At 59.8% G+C, this 23458-nt stretch overlaps 2 protein-coding genes and 1 long non-coding RNA gene across 3 annotated transcripts; 2 read left to right on the top strand and 1 right to left on the bottom strand.

Moving 5' to 3' along the window:
- Positions 1-14: 14 nt before the first annotated feature.
- On the top strand, positions 15-9220 carry TEKT1 (tektin 1). Its single transcript, XM_051991516.1, has 8 exons — positions 15-107; positions 2569-2775; positions 4568-4733; positions 5452-5580; positions 5879-6019; positions 6874-7096; positions 8503-8699; positions 9007-9220. The coding sequence occupies exons 2-8, from the start codon at positions 2586-2588 to the stop codon at positions 9164-9166; spliced, it is 1206 nt and encodes a 401-aa protein (XP_051847476.1). The 5' UTR covers positions 15-107; positions 2569-2585; the 3' UTR covers positions 9167-9220.
- Positions 9221-10471: 1251 nt separating this feature from the next.
- Positions 10472-13016, top strand: LOC127558259 (uncharacterized). The gene is made up of 2 exons (XR_007952744.1): positions 10472-12051; positions 12733-13016. It is a non-coding gene; the product is annotated as an uncharacterized LOC127558259 (long non-coding RNA).
- A 2735-nt stretch (positions 13017-15751) lies between these two features.
- Positions 15752-23332, bottom strand: FBXO39 (F-box protein 39). The gene is made up of 4 exons (XM_051991503.1): positions 23168-23332; positions 18591-19694; positions 16453-16629; positions 15752-16066 (listed from the first exon to the last, which is right to left on the bottom strand). Exons 2-4 carry the CDS (start codon positions 19614-19616, stop codon positions 15938-15940), a joined length of 1332 nt encoding a protein of 443 aa, XP_051847463.1. The 5' UTR covers positions 19617-19694; positions 23168-23332; the 3' UTR covers positions 15752-15937.
- Positions 23333-23458: the final 126 nt, after the last annotated feature.

The raw sequence follows: 23458 nt of genomic DNA, 5'->3' as shown, positions 1-23458 counted from the left end.
CGTTCTTGGTTGCCATGGGAACCTGAGGGTTTGCAGCTTCCAGTTCGCAGTCCGGTGTGGACAAACTCGGGGGCAGCTCCTGAGTTCGCGCTCTCCAGATCGCCAAGGTAAGGCTGGGGGGCGTCTCTGGGGCGTCTGGTAAGGCTGGCAGGGGGGCGTCTCTGGGGCGCCTGGGTAAGGCAGTGGGGGCGTCTCTGGGGCGCCTGGGTAAGGCTGTGGGGGCGTCTCTGGGGCACCTGGTAAGGCAGTGGGGGCATCTCTGGGGCGCCTGGGTAAGGCTGTGGGGGCGTCTCTGGGGCGCCTGGGTAAGGCTGTGGGGGCATCTCTGGGGCGCCTGGGTAAGGCTGTGGGGGCGTCTCTGGGGCGCCTGGGTAAGGCTGTGGGGGCGTCTCTGGGGCACCTGGTAAGGCTGTGGGGGCATCTCTGGGGCGCCTGGGTAAGGCTGTGGGGGCGTCTCTGGGGCGCCTGGGTAAGGCTGTGGGGGCGTCTCTGGGGCACCTGGTAAGGCTGTGGGGGCGTCTCTGGGGCGCCTGGGTAAGGCTGTGGGGGGTCTCTGGGGCGCCTGGGTAAGGCTGTGGGGGCATCTCTGGGGCGCCTGGGTAAGGCTGTGGGGGGCGTCTCTGGGGCGCCTGGGTAAGGCTGTGGGGGGCGTCTCTGGGGCACCTGGTAAGGCTGGCAGGGGGGCGTCTCTGGGGCGCCTGGTAAGGCTGGCAGGGGGGCGTCTCTGGGGCGCCTGGGTAAGGCTGTGGGGGCGTCTCTGGGGCACCTGGTAAGGCAGTGGGGGCATCTCTGGGGCGCCTGGGTAAGGCTGTGGGGGCATCTCTGGGGCACCTGGTAAGGCAGTGGGGGCATCTCTGGGGCGTCTGGGTAAGGCTGTGGGGGCATCTCTGGGGCGCCTGGTAAGGCTGTGGGGGCATCTCTGGGGCGCCTGGGTAAGGCTGTGGGGGCGTCTCTGGGGCGCCTGGGTAAGGCTGTGGGGGCGTCTCTGGGGCGCCTGGGTAAGGCTGTGGGGGGCGTCTCTGGGGCGCCTGGGTAAGGCTGTGGGGGCGTCTCTGGGGCGCCTGGGTAAGGCTGTGGGGGCGTCTCTGGGGCGTCTGGGTAAGGCTGTGGGGGCGTCTCTGGGGCGTCTGGGTAAGGCTGTGGGGGCGTCTCTGGGGCGCCTGGGTAAGGCTGTGGGGGCATCTCTGGGGCGCCTGGGTAAGGCTGTGGGGGCATCTCTGGGGCACCTGGGTAAGGCTGTGGGGGCGTCTCTGGGGCGCCTGGGTAAGGCTGTGGGGGGTCTCTGGGGCGCCTGGTAAGGCTGTGGGGGCATCTCTGGGGCGCCTGGTAAGGCTGTGGGGGCATCTCTGGGGCGCCTGGTAAGGCTGTCAGGGGCATCTCTGGGGCGCCTGGTAAGGCTGTGGGGGCATCTCTGGGGCACCTGGGTAAGGCAGTGGGGGCGTCTCTGGGGCGCCTGGGTAAGGCTGGCAGGGGGGCGGGGCTCTGCTGGGGCACCTTGCTCCTTACCCCCTTAACTCCTGGAAGCAGCTGCAGCGCTGGGGCTCAAACCCTGCCTGGGCTGAGTGCTGAGCCCGAGGTCTCCCTCGACCCCCCCCACTTCCTCTTCCCCTTTCCCCTAATGGTTCCTGCCGAAGTCATGGGGCTCCAGCCTGGGTGCCCGGCAGTGGCCTGGGGGGGTGTGGCTCAGCGGAGCGGGCCGGCCTGGGGCCCCGAGTCCTGCAGGCCGAGCAGCTCCCTCCCGTCCGGGATTGGGGCGGGCTCCGGGTCCAGCAGCGCTCTGTGGACTCTGCCAGGCGCCCCTCCAGCCACCCCCTCCCTTCTGCACTGACTTCAGCGTCCGGGCGGGGCCTGGGAGCTCATCCCCCCTTGAGTGGGCCCTGTCCCCTCGGGCCGGAAGGTGTGCGCCATGTTGACAGACCAGATAAAAACTGCACTCTGGCCTTCCCCCCTTCTCATTTTGAGCTTTTTAGGCCTGACCCCTCCCCCAGGCTAACGGCCGGCAGGAGCCTCTTTCGGGCCAAGCTGCGCCCTCCTCCTCGGCAGCCCCCAATCCCCGACCCCCCACGTGGGGCGAGCTCCCCCAATTCTCTTCCGCGGAGCGGCGGCCAGAGCCCTGGGCCTTTCTTCCGGCTGCTCCTGACCCAGCTCTGGCTGCGCGGGGCCCAGTCCTCCCTTCCCACCTCGAACTCAAGCCTGATATGAATTTGGGAAGGGGCGCAGGCGGTGCCCTCTGGGAGTCGGGGCAGGGCTGCCGGAAGCCTCTGGGGAGGCGGTGGTCAGCTCCTCAGTCATCCTCCCTTTCCTCCGGCCCCATTCGGTGGGAGCTTTTGTGTGCGGAGCACCGGGCCGGGCACCGGAGGGAGGGCCCATAGCACGAGCTGTACCAAGTGTGCGTCAGGGCAGTGCCCGCAAAGCCGCCCTCAGCGTCCATTTCTGACTGAGGGAATCGGGGGTTGGGGGCTTCCTGGGAGCAGATGGTGATGGAGGGCTAGAGAGGGGGGTGGGAGGCAAAGGCAGGAGGCAGGGCGGGGTGGGGGTGGGGCTCTGAGAGTCGCCGCCCTTCCCCAGGACCCAGGACGGCCACCATGGCCAAACTGCTACAAGCCCCTCCCAAGTTCCTGTCTTCCGAGTGGCACATCGCCAACAAGAGCCAGCTGAACAGCGTGGAGGCCCAGCGGGCGCGGTCCCAGCGCCTCGTGGCCGAGAGCCAGAGGCTGGTGGACGAGATCGAGAAGACCACGCAGAGAACGCAGAGCACAGTCAAGAAGAAGATTGGTGAGGGGCTGGGGGGCGGGGGCTTCTCTAGGACCCGAGGCCGTGGGGGAGGCTCCTCCTCTGGAGCGCCGGGCCGGCCTCCACAATCTAGTGTCCCATTGGAACTGAGGTGATCCGTGAATGAAGCTGGGGAGCCATGAGGGGGGCAGAGGGAGTGGAGGTGGCGGGGCTGGGGGAGGGGGAGGCCCTGGGACCATGGGGGGCTTGTGGAGAGCCAGGAAGCTGCACAGAACCATGGGGGCCCGGAGCGCAGCTGGGGCCCCTGCAGGAGGCCCGCCCCCAGGGAGAGGAGGGCTCCCTCTGCACACACACAGTGGGGCAGTGTCCCATGTGAGTGTGGGAGTCCCAGGCTGATGCCGTGGGTCCCAAGGGTCGCCTGCAGCAGGGAGGGAAGCTCAGGTTCTGCCTCTAAAAGGAGAATTTGGAAGCAGAGAGACCTTGGGGCCCTCTCATGGCCCCCTCCTCCCCCCTTTCAAAGCCAACAATCCGTTGGGTTTTCCATCATCCAGGACTGAGTTCAGGAATATTTGGGGGGTGGGCTGCACTGGGGGAGGGCTGGGAGCAGGGCTCTCTGGTTGGTCAGTCCATCAGCCAATCACTGATTACTTGTTTGGTGTCGGAGGGGGGAGCCATTGGGGGACCCCAGAGCGCAGCCCTCCGGGAGCTAGCCCTCCTACCAGGATAGAGCACACCCCACGGGAGGGAGGGCCTGGCGGGTCCCAGCCCAGGAGAGCAGCCACAAAGCCCCAGGACTACAGGGAAGGAAGTGGGCAGGCTGCCTGTGGTTAGTGCCTGAGGGGGGGCTCCAGTTGGTGAATTTAGGGGGAGAAAAGGGGAATGGCCTGGACAAAGCCATGGAAGTGGGGAGGCTTAGTGGGATGGGGGTGTGGGAAAGAGATCAAAGGCAGATGGGGGCTGCAAGGGACTGGAGGCCAGATTTGGGTCCTGGTGGGCACAGAGAATTAGGGGAGGGAGGCCGGGGCCCTGGACACAGGCTGACGAGGCTCCGGGGATGAGGTCCAAGGCTGAGCTTAGAGGTTTGGAACAGCCCGTGTGACCTGGCAGTGGAGGCTTAGGATGGGGAGGAACCAGGGGGCCACAGAAAACCCGCTGGCCAGACTGCCCTGGAGGCTCACAGGATGCCACAGCAGAGACAATATCCAGCCACAGAAGGGCTGCAGGGCCATGGGGACTAGATGGGGATGCTGAGTTTTGGAGGCTCCTCTGGGAGGAGGGCTGAAGCAGAACCATCATGGGTCGGGGAGGCCCCTGGGCCAGGAGGATAAATCCTTGTGGGGCATCCTGTACAAGCCAGACCAGCCGGGTTCCAAGGGACCTTTGGCTGCTTAGACTAGTTGGGTTCTAAGGGACTTTCACCTGCTGAGACCAGCCGGGTTCTAAGGGACCTTCACTTGCTGAGACCAGCCGGGTTCCAAGGGACCTTCACTTGCTGAGACCAGCCGGGTTCCAAGGGACCTTCCGCTGCTTAGACTAGTTGGGTTCTAAGGGACTTTCAGCTGCTTAGACCAGCTGGGTTCTAAGGGACCTTCAGCTGCTTAGACCAGCCGGGTTCTAAGGGACCTTCAGCGGCTGAGACCAGCTGGGTTCACAACCACACGTCTGAGGGTTTGTGGGGAAGGCGGCAGCCCACAGGGGCACAGGGACCTGGAGCCTGGCCCAGACAATGCTTGTTGACTGACTGATGAAGGTGGGGGGGCACTTTTCCTTGGATGGCCAAGCAGGGTTCGAATGCCAGTCACTGATCGCCCCACCCTTGGTACGTACCCTGCAGAACAGAGGCTCGATGAGATAAAGTTCTGGAAGAAGGAGTTGAGTGATAAACTCGAGGAGCTCGTAAAGGAGACCGACGTGCTCCTGACATTTAAGACGAGATTGGAGAAGGCCCTGGAAAGCTACCAAGAGCCCTTAGACATTGCCCGGAAATGTCTGATGTACAGGTGGGTGAGAGAATGGGGGGGAGGGGGGATGATGGGGGGAAGAAGGGAGGGGAGGGAGAAGGGGGAGAGGGGAAGGGAGATGGAAAGAGCGGGAGAGAGAGGGAAAGGAAGGAAGGGGGTAGAGACAGACACAAAGATAGAGATGGAGGGAGGGAGACAGGGAGACAGAAACAGAGAGAGAGAGAGAGAGAGAGAGAGAGAGAGAGAGAGAGAGAGAGAGAGAGAGAGGAAGACAGACAGAGACAGGGCGAGGAGGAGGAGAGAAGAGTACGAGAGGGAGGGGAAGGGTAGGGGGCAGAGTTGGGTGCCAGTGTGGGACTAAGATCTTCCAGTGCAGGAGAGTTGAGTCCGGAGCCCCCATCTGCTCCTGCCCTTGCCCAGGCCTTCCCGTGTGCCAGGTGCCCTGCTGGGAGCCGGGAAGCCCTGACCCCCATAAAACCCCGAGGGGACACAAGGCCCCAGGAATCGTGGATTCCACTTCTTCCTGGCCATTGCACTGCAGACCTGCTCCATTGTGCTGCCCATGGGCTCCCTGGGGAACATGGCTCCTGGCGCTGCACAGACGGGGTGGCAGAGGGCAGGGGAGCTGAGGTCCCCTGGGGGCGGGAGGGGGAGCAGGGTGTGCTCAGTGAGAACCGCAGGCCTTGGCGCAGTGGGTGCTGGAGCGCCCGGCCCTGGGCACTGGCTGTTTGCGGGCCCTCCCCCTTCTCTTGGCCAGGGAGCAGCGTGTTGGGATTGACCTAGTCCATGATGCTGCTGACCGGGAGCTGACCAAGGAGGTGGAGGTCTTGCAGGGGGTCATTTCCCTGCTCCAGCGCACCCTGGAAGAGATCTCGGAGCAGCTCCGGTGAGGGCAGGCCCGGAGAAGGGCGCCCTGCCCTCCTTCCCTCATGGCACCCGGGCAAGTCCCTTCCTCAGTCGGGGATGCTGGGCTTGCGCTGGAGGACCTGAGGGCCCATCCGAGGCAGGAGGCGGGGCCCCTGCCCGGGTCCAGCCTTCGCGGGCCTTGCAGAGCCCAGCACCAGCTGGGTTGGAGGGGCCCGCTTGTCGCCCGTGCGAGGGGGGAGAGAAGGCCCCAGGCCCGTGGGGGAGGGTGGGGGGCAGGGACGGGCAGGAAGCTGAGATTGGTGCGGGGCTTTTCCCAGGTTGAACCGAGCTGCTAAATACCACCTGGAGAAGGATCTGAATGACAAATTTGCCGCCCTGACTGTGGACGACTTCTGTTCGTCGCTCACCAATAACAACCCCGACATCTACTACTCCGATGATGTCAAAATCGAGCCCAAGTACGGGGCGGGGGCTGGGGGCGCGGGCTTCCTCCGGCCGATGCTGCAGGGCCGGGCGCCCCGGGTCCGGGAGCCGCCGTGGGGGATGTTCGGAGCCTCGGGGACGCCCAGACGCACCCTATGGACCTCAGGCTGATCCTGGCGGGGGAGGAGCCAATCGCCACCTCGTGCCCTCTGTGGGTGCAGCCCACCCGCCCTGCCTGGGCCAGACCGATGGCGGTCCGTGAGGGCCTCTGGGGCTCCCGTCCTTTCCCCTCCCCTCTGAGTAAAAGAAGAAAAAATGATGTAGCAAGTCATGACCAGCCTCTGGCCCGGAGTAGCTGAGGGGGGGTGCAAGGGGCCCTGAGGGGGGAGAGACCCCCACCCCTATGACAAGGCTCCAGGCCCCAAGCTTGGCAGGGCAGCCTGGGACGGCCCCAGAGGCTTGGCGAGCTCCGAGTCCAGGGGGGGGGAGCTGGGGGCAGCCATGCACGGGGGGAGAAGGCGGCTGTACCGGGGCACGAGCTCCGGCCGAAGGGCGCCTGCACTGGGGCCGAATGGGCCGGGGGCCGGCGGGGGCCCGGCCCTTGGGTCAGTGCCGCCGTTGGAAGCGGCCCCTCCCTTTCTGCCAGGCTGCCAAAGGCCGTGGGGAAGATGGGTCAGTGTTGCTTGGCCAAGGAAGCAGCCGCCAAAGTGGGCCCGGGCCCTGCCCGCTGCCCAGGCTGGGGACCTCAGTGGGCCCCTGGCTGGAGGCCGGGCTCTTTCCTTCAGCCACCCAGAGTGCCAGGCGCTTACGGGCGAGGGGCGGGCGGGAGGGGCGCTCTGCCCGGGCACAGGGAAGCACCCGGGACCCTCCCCACGGCCCTCTCTTCCAGCTCGGTGGAGTTGGACGACTGGATGGATTTCTCCAACATTAACGTGGAGACGGCCGACAAGCAGAGGAACAACACGCTGGCGCTGGAGGCCCTGATCAACCGCATCCTGTCCCAGACGGCCGGTGACCTGCGCAAGCAGAACGAGGCCGTGACCCTCGCCCTGCAGCACGGGATCCGGGAGACCAAGGAGGCCAAGGAGAGGCTGACCGGGCACCTCGCCAAGGTGCCGCTTGGGGGGCGACGCCGGGGGGGCTTTGGGGGAGGGGTCCCGGGGCATCCCGTCACCTTGCCGCCCGGCAGAGGAGCTTGGGGATTCATCCCTGCTGCCCCCCACCCCGGAGCCCCGAGCTGTCCCAGCTCAGGAAGGGCTCCCAGGCTGCGTGGGGAAGCGTCAGCCCCCCAGAAGCCTCCTCAGAAGCCCCCAACACTGGTCAGCCTGCTCCCCTTCTCCACCAGCCCCCACTCCAAGGCTCAGCCCTCCAGCGCCGGCCCCCAATGTCATACCCAGCCAAACAGCCATAGACAAGCACGTCCACCTATTCCCCCTGGGGGGCACAGGGGCCTGGCTTGGGTCCTGGGGTCTGTGGGCCCCCGGGCAAGGTAGGACCCTGGGGGCAGAGAACAGTGCAGACCGAGGCCTGAGGCCGCAGGAGCCTCCGCAGAGGGAGCAGGGGGGCCGCGGCTGAGACTTAGAGGGGGAGACCCTGACAAAGGGGCCGCTCGCACAAGACCTAAACACCCCAGGTGGTCCCGGGGAAGTGCAGCCTGGGCAGGACTGAGCATCTGGGCAGCAGGAGCCGAGGCTGGAGACAAGGGCGGGGGGGGGCAGGGAATGGGCCGGAGATGGGGGGCAGGGAATGGGCCAGAGATGGGGGGCAGGGAATGGGCCAGAGATGGGGGGCAGGGAATGGGCCGGAGATGGGGGCAGGGAATGGGCCAGAGATGGGGGGCAGGGAATGGGCCGGAGATGGGGGGCAGGGAATGGGCCGGAGATGGGGGCAGGGAATGGGTCAGAGATGGGGGGCAGGGAATGGGTCAGAGATGGGGGGCAGGGAATGGGCCAGAGATGGGGGGCAGGGAATGGGCCAGAGATGGGGGGCAGGGAATGGGCCGGAGATGGGGGCAGGGAATGGGCCAGAGATGGGGGGCAGGGAATGGGCCGGAGATGGGGGCAGGAATGGGCCGGAGATGGGGGCAGGGAATGGGTCAGAGATGGGGGGCAGGGAATGGCCGGAGATGGGGGCAGGGAATGGGTCAGAGATGGGGGGCAGGGAATGGGCCGGAGATGGGGGCAGGGAATGGGCCGGAGATGGGGGCAGGGAATGGGCCGGAGATGGGGGCAGGGAATGGGCCAGAGATGGGGGCAGGGAATGGGCCGGAGAGCACCTCCAGCGTCTCTTGGAGACCTTCAGAGAGCTGCCCATGGAGCCCACTCGGAGATAAGTCTACATGAGCGCGTATTCCAGCCAGGAGGATGGGAAGCCCGGTGGGGGGGGGGGCGGAGGCCTGCTGGGACCTTGGGCTTGGGGAAGCTTTTACTGAAACTGCGGCTTCCTCGGGCCTGAGGGGGAGGAGGGCAGAGCCTGTCCCCCGGGACCCACCTGGGACAGGCCTCTCACCTCGGCCCAGGTGATGGATGAGATCTCAGCCCAGGAAAGGAACATCGAGATTCTGCAGAAAGCCGTCTTTGACAAGGAGGGCCCAGCCAAGCTGGCTCAGACGCGGCTGCAGTCCCGGAACCAGCGGCCCAATGTGGAGCTGTGCAGGGACAAGGTGCAGAGCCAGCTGATGAAGGAGGTGCAGGAGATCACCAACAACATCGACAGGTGAAAGGCGCCTCTGCCCTGAGCACCGAGATGCCCCTTCTTCCCCCCTACTCCCCCCCAGCTGCCCCTGGCACAGAGACTCCCCCGGGCCCAGAGACTCCCCCGGGCACAGAGATGACCCCTGGCAGAGAGACTCCCCCGGGCCCAGAGACTCCCCTGGGCCCAGAGACACCCCCAGGCTGGAGAGCCTGGCCTGGCCAGGAGCCCCCATGGCAGCCCCCAGGAGCAGGGACTTCTGGGGTTACGGGGGGCGCTCTGCCCTGGCCGGGCGCCCGGGGCCCCCACCCACGGCTCCCTGCCTCGGCAGACTCAAGTGCATGCTGAGCCAGGCGGAGGGGGAGCTGAAGGGCCTGAGCCGCCGCCAGCTGTCCCTGCAGGAGGAGATCCAGGTGAAGGAGAACACCATCTACATCAACGAGGTCCTGTGCCTGCAGATAAGGAAGAGCATAGTCTACCACAGCTTTTGAGCCGCCCTCTCGCCAGAGATTTCAGATTTTCAATAAAGCAACTCCTTAACCGTGCCCGGCCCGGCCCTCCTTGCAGCCGGTGATGCCCCGGGCACGACACCGAGGCTCTGGTGCCCGCCGACGCGGGAGCTCTGGGACAGAAGGGGAGGGGGCTCCACGTCTGCGGGAGCCTCTGGCTTTGGGGAGACTAGTGTGAGCACCCCCCGCCTTCTCCCCCTGCAGGGGCTTTATTAATGGGGGGACAGTGTGAGCACCCCCCTGCCTTCTCCCCCTGCAGGGGCTTTATTAATGGGGGGACAGTGTGAGCACCCCCTGCCTTCTCCCCCTGCAGGGGCTTTAATAATGGGAGGACAGTGTGAGCACCCCCCTGCCTTCTCCCCCTACAGGGGCTTTAATAATGGGGGGACAGTGTGAGCACCCCCCTGCCTTCTCCCCCTACAGGGGCTTTAATAATGGGGGGACAGTGTGAGCACCCCCCGCCTTCTCCCCCTGCAGGGGCTTTATTAATGGGAGGACAGTGTGAGCACCCCCTGCCTTCTGTCCCTGCAGGAGCTTTATTAATGGGGGGACAGTGTGAGCACCCCCTGCCTTCTCCCCCTGCAGGGGCTTTAATAATGGGAGGACAGTGTGAGCACCCCCCTGCCTTCTCCCCCTACAGGGGCTTTAATAATGGGGGGACAGTGTGAGCACCCCCCTGCCTTCTCCCCCTGCAGGGGCTTTAATAATGGGGGGACAGTGTGAGCACCCCCTGCCTTCTCCCCCTGCAGGGGCTTTATTAATGGGAGGACAGTGTGAGCACCCCCCTGCCTTCTCCCCCTGCAGGGGCTTTAATAATGGGGGGACAGTGTGAGCACCCCCCTGCCTTCTGTCCCTGCAGGGGCTTTATTAATGGGGGGATAGTGTGAGCACCCCCCTGCCTTCTGTCCCTGCAGGGGCTTTATTAATGGGAGGACAGTGTGAGCACCCCCCTGCCTTCTCCCCCTGCAGGGGCTTTAATAATGGGGGGACAGTGTGAGCACCCCCCTGCCTTCTGTCCCTGCAGGGGCTTTATTAATGGGGGGATAGTGTGAGCACCCCCCTGCCTTCTCCCCCTGCAGGGGCTTTATTAATGGGAGGACAGTGTGAGCACCCCCCTGCCTTCTCCCCCTACAGGGGCTTTATTAATGGGGGGACAGTGTGAGCACCCCCCTGCCTTCTCCCCCTGCAGGGGCTTTATTAATGGGGGGACAGTGTGAGCACCCCCCTGCCTTCTCCCCCTGCAGGGGCTTTATTAATGGGGGGACAGTGTGAGCACCCCCCCCCCCGCCTTCTCCCCCTGCAAGGACTTTATTAATGGGGGGATGTGTGAGCACCCCCCCTTCTCCCCCTGCAGGGGCTTTAGCTGGAGGGAGGCAGCCCCCCCCCTTCTCCAATGAGGCCTCAGCTTCCAAAGCCTTTCATCCCTTTGACATTTTCATGCATTCAGTGTCCACGTCCCCCCCCCCCCCTCCAGAAAAGGGAAGCAGATTTCCGCACTTCCCAGAGACCCTTGGGCTAACTCTGGTTCAGGCCAGTGGTGCTGGAATGGAGCCTTTAGCCCCGGGCCAGGGGCGCCCTTCTGGGGGCAGCAGGCTCTGGGTCCCTCAGAACCCCAGAGCTGACAGGAGCGACAGAGAAGTCCCGACCTAATTTCCACCACAGACTGCGGACTCACTGGCAACCCAAGGCCCCTCGGAAGTGCTCGCAGGCCCGTTCCCGAGGGAGCCCCGAGTCTGTGGGGGGCATGTCCCGGGCCAGGGGCCCTAAAGGTTATCTCCACACCGCTGAGCCCCGCCCTCAGGGTGCGGGTGAAGCCGAGACCTCCGGTGCAATAAGCAGACGCTTCCCCAAAGAGAATGAGGGGCAGGGGCGGGAGCCCAGAGCTCGGTCCTGCGCTTTCTGCTGCCACCGGGCCTGGGCGGGCCGGGCCGGCAGAAGCCTCCCCAGCAGGGCCGCCGACCTCGGCGGTGTGTGCTGGGACTCGGCCATCTCTCATTCCGAGACCATCTGCGATGGGGGGCTCGCTATCCGTCAGGGCCTCTCTAGTGGGGAGCTGTTTCCCTCCTCATGGGAGACTGACACTGTAGCTTCCACTCGGCTTTTCTTGGGGAGGGGGCTTTGAAGCCGCAGTCGAGTCCTCCCGCCTCCCTAGCTTCAGTCCCCCAGTTCCCACAACCACTAAGATTTTTTTTTCATTTTTCTGGTTGATATACGTGTGCCAACTTTTAAAATGCACATTTCTTTCTGAATCACGTTGAGGGAGAAAAAGGCACAGAAACAAGTGAACGCGGCGGGTGCTGATTCATGTCCCCTCTCGGCAGCCTCCCTCTGGAGGCAGATGGCGCTTTCTGCCCAAAGTCGGCGTCTTGGGAGCCACGACCGCTCGCTCGGCCGCCCGGCAGCTTGGGGCTGGCCCTGGCCACCCGGTCCCTCGCCGCCCGGGCTCTCCCAGGGAGAAGCTCCCGCGGGCGCTGCGCTCACCCGGCCACCGGAAGCCCCCTCCCCCCCTCCCCCGGGCCGGGCGCTGCTGGCGCGGGAGCTTTTTCTCTCAGACCCAGCGACTTTTGTGATTTAGTTGGCCCTTGGGGGTGGGGGGGTGGGGGAAGAACCGCCCCTAGCAAACGCGGCAGGACATCTAAGAGACTTTTCCTTCCCCAAGTTCACGCGTGCGCTTGAGCCGAGCCGCTTGGAGCAGCTTTGTGCCTGTGACCGGCCTTTTTTCTTACACTTTCCCCAGGAACTCGGGGCCCCGGAGAGCGGAAGCAAGGGGCTGAGAAAGCCCGGGGGAGGTGGGCAAGGGCGCGCCGCGGGGCAGCCTCCGGGGGGCACGTGTTTCCTGCGCTGGCCCGCATTTCTGGAGAAGCTCGGTGAGCAAGCGGGGAGGGCGCGTCCTGGCTGGATCTCAAACGGGTCGCAGAGTCAGGATTGGAGTGACTGAGCACACGCTCCCAGCCCACAGGACGGCGAGGAGGAGAGTGAGGGCGCGAGGGGGAGGAGAGCGTGGGCCGCTCTTAGGGAGGAGACTGCGCTGGAGGGCGGATTGGGGCCCGCTCCACAAGGGAAGGGGGAAATGTTCTGAAAGCATCTGCAGGAGGAAAGGCTGGGGCAGGAGGGAGAACTCTTAGGTGGTCATCACAATTGTCCCGGAGGAGATTGTGACTCTTGGAGGAGAGAGGAGGGGGCTGCTGGGGGGGAGGGATGGAGAGGATGGAGTCATTAGCAGAGATGGGGAAGGGGGAGAAGTCGAGGATCCTCTGAGGGTCTGAATGAATGGGGAATAGGGAGGAGTCGGGGTGCAGACAGGTGAGAGGAGTGGGTTTCAGAAGGAAGAGCTTTCAGCTAGGGAGTTTGGGTGCTGTGGGACGTCCAGGGGGGCGTGCCTGGTGGGAGACAAAGGGGTGGAGCCGGTGTAGAGGACGTGTTGGGAGAAGGCAAGGAAGGCCGAGAGACTGGAAAGCTTGAAAGGCTACGAAGAAGGGGGCAGAGTGGGCGCTGCGGCCAAAATCGTCCGCCGGCCCTTTCATATTTATCCGTGTGCTTCTTAAAAGCGATCCCTCCGCTCCAAGACATGATCTCTTTCCTCGAAAACCTCTCATCAACTGTGGAAGTCTTGGTTCTTCTCAGCGGCCCAAAGCAATCCCAATGGACTTTGGACAGAAAATGCCGTCTGCCCCCAGAGGGAGAACTAAGGAGACTGAGTGCGAATCAGCACTCGCTGTGTGCACTTCTCTTTTCTGTGATTTTCTCCCCACGCTTTCCCCCTTTTGCTCTGATTTTTCTCTCCAACGTGATTCATGACACAATGTGTGTTCAGATAAACCACAAAAGAAAACCTCCCACATCGCCCATTTCTCTTCCGGCGGCGCACAGATTTCCCTGGCATTTGAATGTCCCAAGGCATTTCCCATTCCCCCTCCCTCCTTTACAGATGGAATTAAGTGATTTGCCCAGGAGGGGCGATTCGGGGAGCAGCGGAGGGCTCTCTACATCCAGAGGAAGGGAAGTATTTAAGTCTGTATTGGGTTTCCCCTCAGCAAGAGGCTGAACATTTTAAACGGTGAAAAGAGCAAAATGATCACCTCTGATTTCTGCCATATGCTTTGCAATTGACCTCCTGCTGTTGTGAGTTTTAGTATCAGCCTGAACCTGCCTTTGTGCCTTTGAGTTAAGCCCAGGATTCCAGCTTTCCCAATAAGTTGAAAAGTTGTTACTGCTCATAGTGTTAGGATGGGCTCCACAAATGTCCAATCTGCAATAAAAAGCACCGAGGCAGGCTGAGCCCATCGCTCTTTATTAGAGGGACCTCTGAGCTCCCTCACAATCTGAGACGCCCCCTTTCCCCAGGGCCTCCGGAGTGTTTGACAGCTAGACGATACAGCAGGTACAGGATGAAACAGCCTCAACGGTGGACAAACAACGGAGGGTTGATGAGCTCGTGACTGGTAGAGAGGATCACACGATATCGGTCATGGGAAGGATAAGGCCAAGGTCACCTGTTGGTCTAGTGGTCATAGCCGTCCCCCTGATGTTGGGCAACAAGCTGGATAAAAATAAGTCTCGGGGCTTTCCGTCTCAGCAGACCATCTCCCCCACACCCGGTTTAGTCACGATGATTAAGAAGGAAGGGCCGAGGTCTTCCAGTTAGTCTGATGTGGCCGAGTGAACTTTGTAACTTGTGCTTTAATTATAACAAGTGAACTTGGAGCTTGCAAAAATTTGGGGGCCCTATGAGAAAAATCTAAGCTTATCTAATTATCCTTCCATCTAAGACATGTAAAATATATGCTGATATTACTTGAGTGACTAAATGTACATTGAAAGGCAAATATGATATAAGCAATCACTCTCCTTTTGGAATCACACTAAATAATACTAATTGAAATAAAATGGGGGGCAGCTAGGTGGCACAGTGGATAGAGCACTAGTTCTAAAGTCAGGAGGACCTGAGTTCAAATCTGATCTCAGATACTTAATATGTCCTAGTTGTGTGACCCTGGGCAAGGGACTTAACCCCAATTGCCTCAGCAAAATAAAAATAAAATAAAATAGAATTAAATGACTCGTTTTCTGCATTACCTCTAGGACATCTGCTTATTGTCTTTAAGCCCATGGTTTAATCTGGTGCCATATCCCCAAAGATATGACGTAGCTCCTTGCCTGTCCTTGTGCAATCTGGGAAGGTTTGATTCTCCTTAAAGGGAGATCTTTCTAGCAAAGATTACAAGAGGCAAAGGGATCCCATCAAACAGTTCCCATTTCTTAAAGATCCGAGAGGGGCACAACTAGCCCCACCCGAATGTGAGCCAACTTTCTTAGCATAGTCAATTGTCCCGTCCATGATCCCTAAGCTGTCCTGCTTTCTTTCATGTCAATAAAAAGGAGGCACCCTTTAGAGTCACTGACCCTACTGAAGTGCCAGCCAGACCACATCTCCCTAAAGAAATGGATTTTGCTGAATCTGTCTCAGTTTATCTTTATTAAACTTTCTTGTAACCTTTGCATGTAGCTTCCTTTTCCTTTGTTTTCCTTCTCTCTCTCTCTCTCACACACACACACACACACACACACACACACACACACACACGCACACACACACACGCACACACACACACACACACACACAGACCTTCTATTCCCACCCTGGAGATCTCTAAGCAGAAGCTCTATGATCATTTGTGAGCAGTAATTGTGGTGGGGGGCAGACTCAAATTGGTCTCCAGGTACCTGAACCCTCCACCCTCAGAGGTTCTGGGAATCTGATTCTCCTGAAGAAATAGCTGCTTGGCTTCTGCTGCCAAGCCCACTTCCACATCACTCGCCCAGTAGACAGCGGAAGCCTGCAGCCTCCTGCCACTCGCACCCCGGAAGGATCAGTCTCTCCATCATCCAACAGGAGCCAAACGGGATCCGGGCCGAGCTCTAAGGGCAGCCCACGGGCTTCAGGACCCAAGTCAAGGGGATGGAAAGCAAAGGAGGAGGAGGAGGAAGAGGAGGAGAAGACAGGGCTTTCCAGTGGTAGTGCTGACCTACCAATGAACGCAGGACAGAGACCATCTAAAGGAATCCAGGACTTCCTCTATTCTTCAGAATTGAGGCTCTGAGCAGAGGGGGCTCTGAGCTGGCCGAGCCCTAGGGGACATTGTGCCCAACTGGGCAGACCTGGAGCAGAAGCCCCTCCCTACCCACCCAGCCCCTGTACAAGGCCCCCAATTCCCACACCGGGAAGCCTGTTCTACTGCAAATGATTGCTGTAATCATGAGGAAGGGCTTTTTGGCACTGAGGTCAGAGCTTTCTGCCTGTTATTTGTACCTCTTGATCCTTCTAGGACAGAGGATTGGCTTTTCCCATTCCAAGATGTCTTTTTCCAGTAGGAGCTCTTAGGAGAGGAGAAAGGGCTTGCTTTGAAACCGTGAACTTGGGCCTAAGAAAATTCATTGACAAAATGAATCTGGAGTCAGTCCAAGGGAGGCGGGGGTGGGGTGGGCGCCTGGGGGAGCCTGAGTTAGGTAGTGAGGAAAAACCACAACAAAACGGAAGGGACAAGCAGAGGAATCAGCAGCCCGAGGCAGTTGTAAAGACAGCATTTAAAAGGACTTGGGAGGCTGGGAGAGTGCCTGGCCCCAAATCCTCAGGATTCTGCTCTGGCTGCAGAGGGAGCCAGGTCCCGGAGGAAGGCTCCAGGGACAACTCTGTGGAGGATGGGCTCAGGAGCCCCAAGAGCAGCGAGGGTGCTCTCCTCCTGGGTGTGCTCCTCACATCATGGGGTAGGCGATGACAAAATAGTTAAACTCTGTGTCGATCAGGTCTCTGTACTTTCGATAAATGTCCCGCAACATTCTGTCCTCCTCATTCGTCTCATATCTGTTTGTATAAATTCTCACCTGGATGGAACAGAAAGTCCCACCCCACCCCACGCTCGCAGTGACTGTGGGCTCGGATCATCCGCACCATACCCCCCTCCCCATGGGTCAGTGGGGCTATCTGGGCACCGGACTCAGTCCCCTCCCCTCACGGTGCCAAGGAAGGAAATCGGGAAGTGTGGAGGGGCAGGAGCTGCTGCAGAGGCAGCTAGCTAACGAGAGGAAGCTGTGGGACTCGGGCCCAGCTTCTTTCCTTCGCTCTCCACGTCTCCAACCATCTATCCATCCTCCCAGCAGCCACTGCAATGGGGGAGGAGCGGGCCTCTGTGGAACTGACCCAAGTAGCAGGCATTGTGGGATATGGAGTCTCAGGTGGGCAGGCGGGGTTCCCCGGGGAGACAGGCTACCTTGAGTGTGCGAAGCATGCACTTGCCCTCTTCCTGACTCTGCAGGATTCTCTCCACAAACTTGACATCCAGGAAAGCCCAAATTTTGAAGTAAAACAACTTCTCACAGGACAAGATGAGGTGGAGAAGCTCCTCATCCAAGGACTCGTGGTTGTTGTTGAATTCAAAAGTTAATTTCTAGGAAAGGACCAGAGAGAAAAAAAAAAGCAGGGTTCATGTGAAAGAAGAGGAAGAGCTGGAAGTTCTTTGCTACACCCTCGGGACCATTTGAGACTCTGCAGGAGGAGAGACTCAGGCAGACTCCTGCCAAGAGACCCCCAGAGGCAATGGGCAGGGACACCATCCCTACCTGTCCCCAGGGACACCATTCCCCCCCCCCCCATCCCCAGGGACACCATCCCCACCTGTGCACAGGGACATAACTAGGAATAGCCAAGAGCTAAAGGTAAATGGAGGAATTCCTGGGCACACCTGTGCCATAGGCAGAGACCCTTGGGAAGAACTAAATGAAGCAGCTGGTGTGGGGAAGAAGGAGCTAAGCCAGGTGCATCTTGGCCACCAAGCACCAGACTCGGTGCTAAAGGAGCAACTGGGACATCTCAAACAAGGGAGCCTGACTGCCTCTCCTCAGCTCCTGGCTGCCATTTACCTCCAGACCCTGGGACACAGAGTTTAGGACCCGGCTCAGCCTTTCTCTCTTTAATTTCTGCCCTCTGCCAGGAGACTGGAATAGACACTGATACTCAAGTCCTCTGGCTTCCCAGTGCCTCAGTTTATGTGGTTCTAATGACCTCTCAGACCTCTACTCCCCACTAAGTGGAGCTTCAGCCTCAGCCACACAGAGATGACCAGGGCAACCCCACAAAGGCTCTGTTTCCTTCTTGAACTTGGACATCCCTAGACCTAAATATAATCTATCTTTGTTTTTCCCTATGCCCCCAGCCCCCCCTTCTTTGTTCCCATCACGACCTCCATTCCCTCCATTGTGTCTCAAACCATCAGCCTCTGCACACTGTTCTGCCCACTCTATCTTGCTCTGTTGGTGAACCAGCTCAGTCCTCCACTGTTCTCTGTTCTGGAATCTCTGGCCCGCTTGTCCCCTCCAGTTATGACTGCTTAGACCCCAGCCTCCTTTTCTCCCCGCTTCAGACGCTGCCTAACAGAACTAGGAAAAACCGTGGAAACTTCTCCATGGGGTTGCCTGCATGTAGTGAAGCCCAGCTGCGCCCGCACCGCAGCACGCTAAGTGCCTCCCTCTGAGTTCCTCTCCCAGGAAACAAGCAGCTGTTTGCAAACCTCTTCTCACCCCTCCATAGCGACGCCTTCTCCCACCCTCTCAGTTGAGAACTTTACACACACACACACACATTGAGGCCGGCTCTGAAAGCTTCCTTTTGTCTTTTTTCTCATCTCAAAGAAACTCAGATCTTTCCCCAACCAGGTGACTCTTGGAGCCAAGACTAGCCCCTCCCTTTCCACATGCATCCTTAACCCCATTCCAGCTTGTTTTCTTTTAGCAGACTCTCTTCCCCTCCCTCTCTCTCCTCTGCCTGTCTCTGTCTCTCTCCCTTCTCTCATCTTTTTCTCTTCCTGTCTCTGTCTTGCTTTTCTCCCTCTCTTCTCTCATCTCTTTTCCGTCTCCTCTTTCCTCTCTTTCATCTCTCTCTGTCTCTCCTCTTTCTTTCATCTTTCTCTGTCTCTGTCTCTTATTTCCCTTCCCTCCCCCTCCCTTCTTTCATCTCTTTCTCTCTCTCTCCCTCCCCCTCCTGCCCTCCTCTCACCTTTAATCTCTCCCTGTCTATGGCTCCTCCCCTCTCCCCTTACAAACACTCCAGTGTATCCCCCCATTATTAAAAATAGAATAACCCATAATAACAATCCTTCCCTGACTCCCTCCATCCCTATTAGCCCTCTTCCCAACTGGTGCTCGGTTTTGGTTCTCCCCCCACCTCCCCGTCACTCTCTGGTCCTCCTCGGCTCTCCTCCCCTTCCTCCGTCATCCCCTGTTCCTCGGCTCTCCTCCCCCTTCCCACCCCCTCATCCCCCTCTCGTGCTCCCCTCCCCGGGTCACTTCCTGGTCCTCCTCCTCCCTCGGTTCTCCCCTCCCTTCTTCCCCCTCCCCCCTCTCCGGGACCCACCTGAAGCGTGTGGCGGTACGTGGGCAGCAGGTCAGTGAGGGTCGGCCGCATGGACCAGTCGGGATCGCTGAAGTAGCAGCTTCGGAGGCTGACGCTTCGGACGGGAATCTCCTGCAGAAGGATGCGGGTCAGACGCTCGTGCTTCATGACCCGTTCAAAGAAGAAGTTGACCTTGAGGTTGGCCGCGTGCTTGGCCAGCTTGGCCCACGACATGCCCCAGATCACCTGGCCGTGGGGGTCGTGGATGTGGCACTTGATGTTGATGGTCCAGAGGGAGCTGGCGTTGTTCTCGCCCAGGGTCTCGAGCAGCTCGTCGGAGATGCAGTTGTAGTTGAGGGTCAGGACCACCAGGCTGCGGAACATCGACATGGTCTGGTTGAACTGGGGGCTGCTGTACACGGCCAGGTGGTGGCTGAAGTAGTCCTCCAGGTTGAGCTCGGAGGCGAAGCTCTCGCTGCGCAGGTGGCTCAGGGAGCTGAGCACGTGGCAGCCCTGCTCCACGGCCAGCCGCGCCCCCTTCAGGTTCAGGTAGTCCAGGTGCTTGCTCACCTTCTTGAGGAAGAAGCTCAGGCTCTTGATGAAGGACGTGCGGATGCTGCTCCTCCACACCAGCCGGTCGAGCTCCAGGTGCTGAATGGACAGAGACTTGAGGCGGTTGTTGCTCTTGCCCAGGCACGACAGCAGGCCCCGCATGGTCACCTGGAACTTCTTGGTCAGCACGGCGTTGTACGGGTTCAGGAACTTGATCTCCAGGTGCTCCAAGTACCGGCCGAACTTCTTCACGTACCAGAGCGCCGACTCGAACTCGGACGCGTGGGACCGCGACGGTCTCCCGCTGAAGGTGATGGTCCGGCAGCGCCACAGGTCGGCGGAGTACATCGTTTGGTTCCACTTCCTGCAGACGAGCGCGGCCCGGGACCTGTCCCTGTCTCCTAGCCACCAGAACACCCGGCGCAAGCACACGTCGGGCAGGCTGGCCCAGCAGCTCTGCTCGTGGCACTGGACCAGGTCGCTCTCTTCATCCATAGGGAAATCCGGCGGGGTGTTCCAGGGAGCCGGTGGTGGCGGCAGGGCGCCAAGAGGGGACAAGGACTCACTTGGTTCCTGGGGGGAAGCGAGGGGAAGACTTTCTCGCGTCTGACTGCCGGCTCTCCTGCTGTTCGTCGGGCCGCCTCCGGGACTGTCCGTCTGTCCGTCAGTCCCTGCGCCTGCCTATGTGCCCTTCATCTGCCTGCCTCTGGGTGCGGGGCCGTCGGGCCATCCCACTGCCTAGCTGAGAATTTTCTTGTATATTGTGCCTCTCTCCGGGCATCTACCTGCCTGTCTGTGAATTTCTCATCTGTCGCTTGCTGCTCTGCTTATCTGCTTGGGCTTCTTTCTCTCCTCCCACCCCCTCCCTCTCCTTCCCCCTTCCTCCCTCTTCCTCTCCCTTCCTCCCTTTCTCCCCGCTTCTCCTCCCCTCTGTCTCTCTCCCCATTCCATTCTCCCTTCCTTCCTCTCTTCCTCTTCCTCTCCTTCCCCCCCCCATCTCTGTCTGTCCCCAGTCTCTGTCTCCTACTCTTCCTTCCTCCCTCCCTCCCTTTCCCTCTCCTTCTCCCCTCCACCTCCCCCCTCCCTTCCTTCCTTCTATTTGGAGACAAATGGTTCTACTTGGTTCTTTTTTGTCTCTGTGTCTCCCTGCTGTTACTATCGGCCTGATTGTCTTTCTGTCCATCTATTCACAAGTCTATCTACTTGTCTGGCCACTCATCCGTCTGCTTGTTTTTCTATTTGGCTGCTTGTCTATGTATCAGTCTGCCCCGTCTCTGTCTGCTTGCCTATCTGTCCATCTGTACCTCCTGCTGCCTATCTGTTTGCTCGTCCAGCTGTATGTTTTCTTGAATGTCTCACTATCTGTCTGTCTTTCTGTCTGTCTGCCAGTCCAGCTGCTTGCTAGTCCATTTCTCTGCTTCCTTGGGTCTGTCAGCTTGCCTTACTATCTGTCTGTCCCTGTGGCTGCCAGTCTCTCTGCTTGTCTGTCTGAGCATCTGTTTGGTTTCTCATCTGTCTGTCTGTCCATCTGTCCATCCGTCTGTCAGCTTGCCTTACTATATGTCTGTCCTTGTCAATCTCTCTGTCTGCCCGATCATCTGCTTGGCTTCTTGCCAGTCCATCTGTCCGCTCGTCCGCTTGCCTTTTAAAATAATTTCCGAGGGCACTCCCTGTGCTCTCCCCTCAGCAGAGGCCCCTGCCACCCCTCCCCTCTGCCCACCTTCCCGCACCTGGCGAGCTGCCACGCTGCCTCCTCTTTCTCTAACAGTCTGCAAGTCCATCTGGCCGGCTGCCTACCACATTGCCTGCTGCCTGTTTGCTTGCTTGAATCTGCGCATCCATCTGCATCTGCCTCCCTTCCCGTCAGTCTGTCTGTCTGCCTCTCTTTCTGTGTATCTACCTACCTGCCCACAAGCATAGTTGCTCCTGACTGTCATTTATCCAAATCAGTCAGTCAACAAGCATTTATTAGGCACCTACTATGTTCTGGGTACTGTACTAAGTTCTGGAGATACAAAAAGAAACAAAAGACAGACCCTGCTTTCGAAGAGTTCATGGGAGGCTACTAGCAAACAATTATGGACTATAGACAAACTATAAATGAGAAAAAGGGGCAATAGGAGGAGGAAGATGTGAGCATTGGAGGGGCAGAAAGAAAGGCTTCCTTCTGCAGAGATGATTTTTTTTCTGGGATTTGAGGTCAAGGAAGATAGGAAGTGAGTATGAGGGACGATCACAGGGGGCACGTCACAGAAAAATCCCTGAGTCTGGAGATGGCGGATCTTGTTCAAGGAACAGCTGGATGGCCAGTGGCACTGCACACATGGAACTGAGCCTTTGCCTTGCATTCTCCTTCCTGCCTTCCCCTCTCCCCTGGGATAGCCTCCCCAGACCCCCTTTTCTCACATCTCCCCAATCCAAGTCCAAGCCCACCCTTCCAGGGCCAAGCTCCAAGTGCGGCTTCCTCCGTGGGGCCTCCATTCCACTGTTTGTGGAGGAGAGTCTGAGCAACAGGGAAAACACTGCACAGATTGTCTTCCAACAGAGGGGGTCTCCCTTCTCTAACACTGGGAAAACTTGATGGCCGTCCCAATCCCTTCTTAGTCTTAGTCTGAGACTCTGTGACTGAGCCACTGAGGGCTGAGATCTCACCCAGGAGTTGGTCCTTCACACTGTGTGTGTGTGTGTGTGTGTGTGTGTGTGTGTGTGTGTGTGTGTGTGTGTGTGAGAGAGAGAGAGAGAGAGAGAGAGAGAGAGAGAGAGAGAGAGAGAGAGAGAGAGAGAGACAGGCAGGCAGAGATATGGAGATGGACAGAGACACAGAAAGACTGAAAGATTGTGACAGAAACAGAGAGGAGAGACAGACAGACACAAAAAAAAGAGACAGAGGCGAGAAGAGACAGACACAGAGATGGACAGAGACACAGAAAGACTGAGAGACACACAGAGACAGATTGGGGAGAAGAGAGACAGAGACAGAAAGACTGAGAACCACAGAAATACACAGAGACAGAAAGACTGAGAGACACAGAAATACATAGAGACAGACAGAGATGGAAAGACTGACACACAGAGACAGAGACAAAGACACACATAGAGACAGAGGCACACAGAGAGACACAGAGACAGGAAAGGGAAGAAGAAACAGACAGATTCAGAGAGAGATACACAGAAGCAGAGATAGAGAGGAGAGAAAACAGAGCCAGAGAGAGAGACACTGAGAGACAGAAAGAAAGAGAGGAGAGAAGAGAGATACTGACACACACAAGCACATAGAGTCAGAAACAGAGAGGAATGAAGAGAGAGACAGACAGTCAGAGACAGAGAGACACAGAGACAAAGACAAGAGAGGGGAGGAGAGACAATTGGACAGATAGATACAGAGACAGAGAGAGACAGAGAGACAGGAGAGGAGAGATACAGAGAGACAGAGAGACACCGAGATACCCAGATACAGAGAAAGAGACAAGGAGAGCACAAAACAAAGTCTTGGGACAGAAGTCACCCCTAATTTATCTGCGACAAGTTGGTGGGAAATTTCTATCTTGCTTTGTAAGGTTAGAAATGAGGAGACACCGGACTGAACCAGTAAACTGAGTTTCCTCTCCAAACCAAAGAGGAAGGGAGCTCGAGGCTAGGAAAGGGAGGAGGGGGAGAAAAGGAAGGAGGACGGGGAAGAGGGAGGAGGAGGAGGAGGAGAAGCGGAGGAGCGGCCCCTCGCAGCGCCGTGGCCGAGGCCCTTCCTTATCTCCTCTGGTCCCGCGCCAATTGCCGAGGTTGGGAGGGCGCCGTGGGCTGGCGAGGTCTAGGACAGCCTGACAGGCTCGATCCCAAGGACAGGCGGGTGCTCATGGCCTCGAGGGGCGCTCGCTGGGTCTCGGCGCTGCGGGCACGGGCCGGGTTTTCCGGGGTCTGGGGAATGGGACTCTTGCGGCTTAAGTGGCGCATGGCGTAGCGCTCTGGGACGCTGGCTAGGGCCCATCCCGTCCCCGGGGCCGTGACCGCGGTCCAGCCCCGTTCTGTCCCCGGGGGCCGCCGCCACCCACCCGCTGCGCTCGGGGTCCGGCTGCCGCCACCGCCGCAGGCTGGAGCGCGCCCGCCCCCTCCTGTGCGAGGCCCTAGTCCGTCGGGGGCCGGCGCCGCCGCCTGTGCTTGGTCAAGTGCGCCCGGGGCCCCGTGGGCACGCAGGCAGCAGCTGGCTGGCGGGGAAGTCGCCCACGGCCAACTGGGGTGAAGGGGGCGCCTTTATGACGCTTCCAGGCCCGGCGAGGAGGGTAGGCGCTGCCCCTCTGGCGCCCAAGTCCCGGGGTGGTGGAGGAGGGAAGGGATGGCGGTTC

The sequence above is a fragment of the Antechinus flavipes genome, chromosome 3 (genome assembly GCF_016432865.1).
Source record: "Antechinus flavipes isolate AdamAnt ecotype Samford, QLD, Australia chromosome 3, AdamAnt_v2, whole genome shotgun sequence".
NCBI lineage: Eukaryota > Metazoa > Chordata > Mammalia > Dasyuromorphia > Dasyuridae > Antechinus > Antechinus flavipes.
This window is presented reverse-complemented; position numbering and strand designations above follow the sequence as displayed.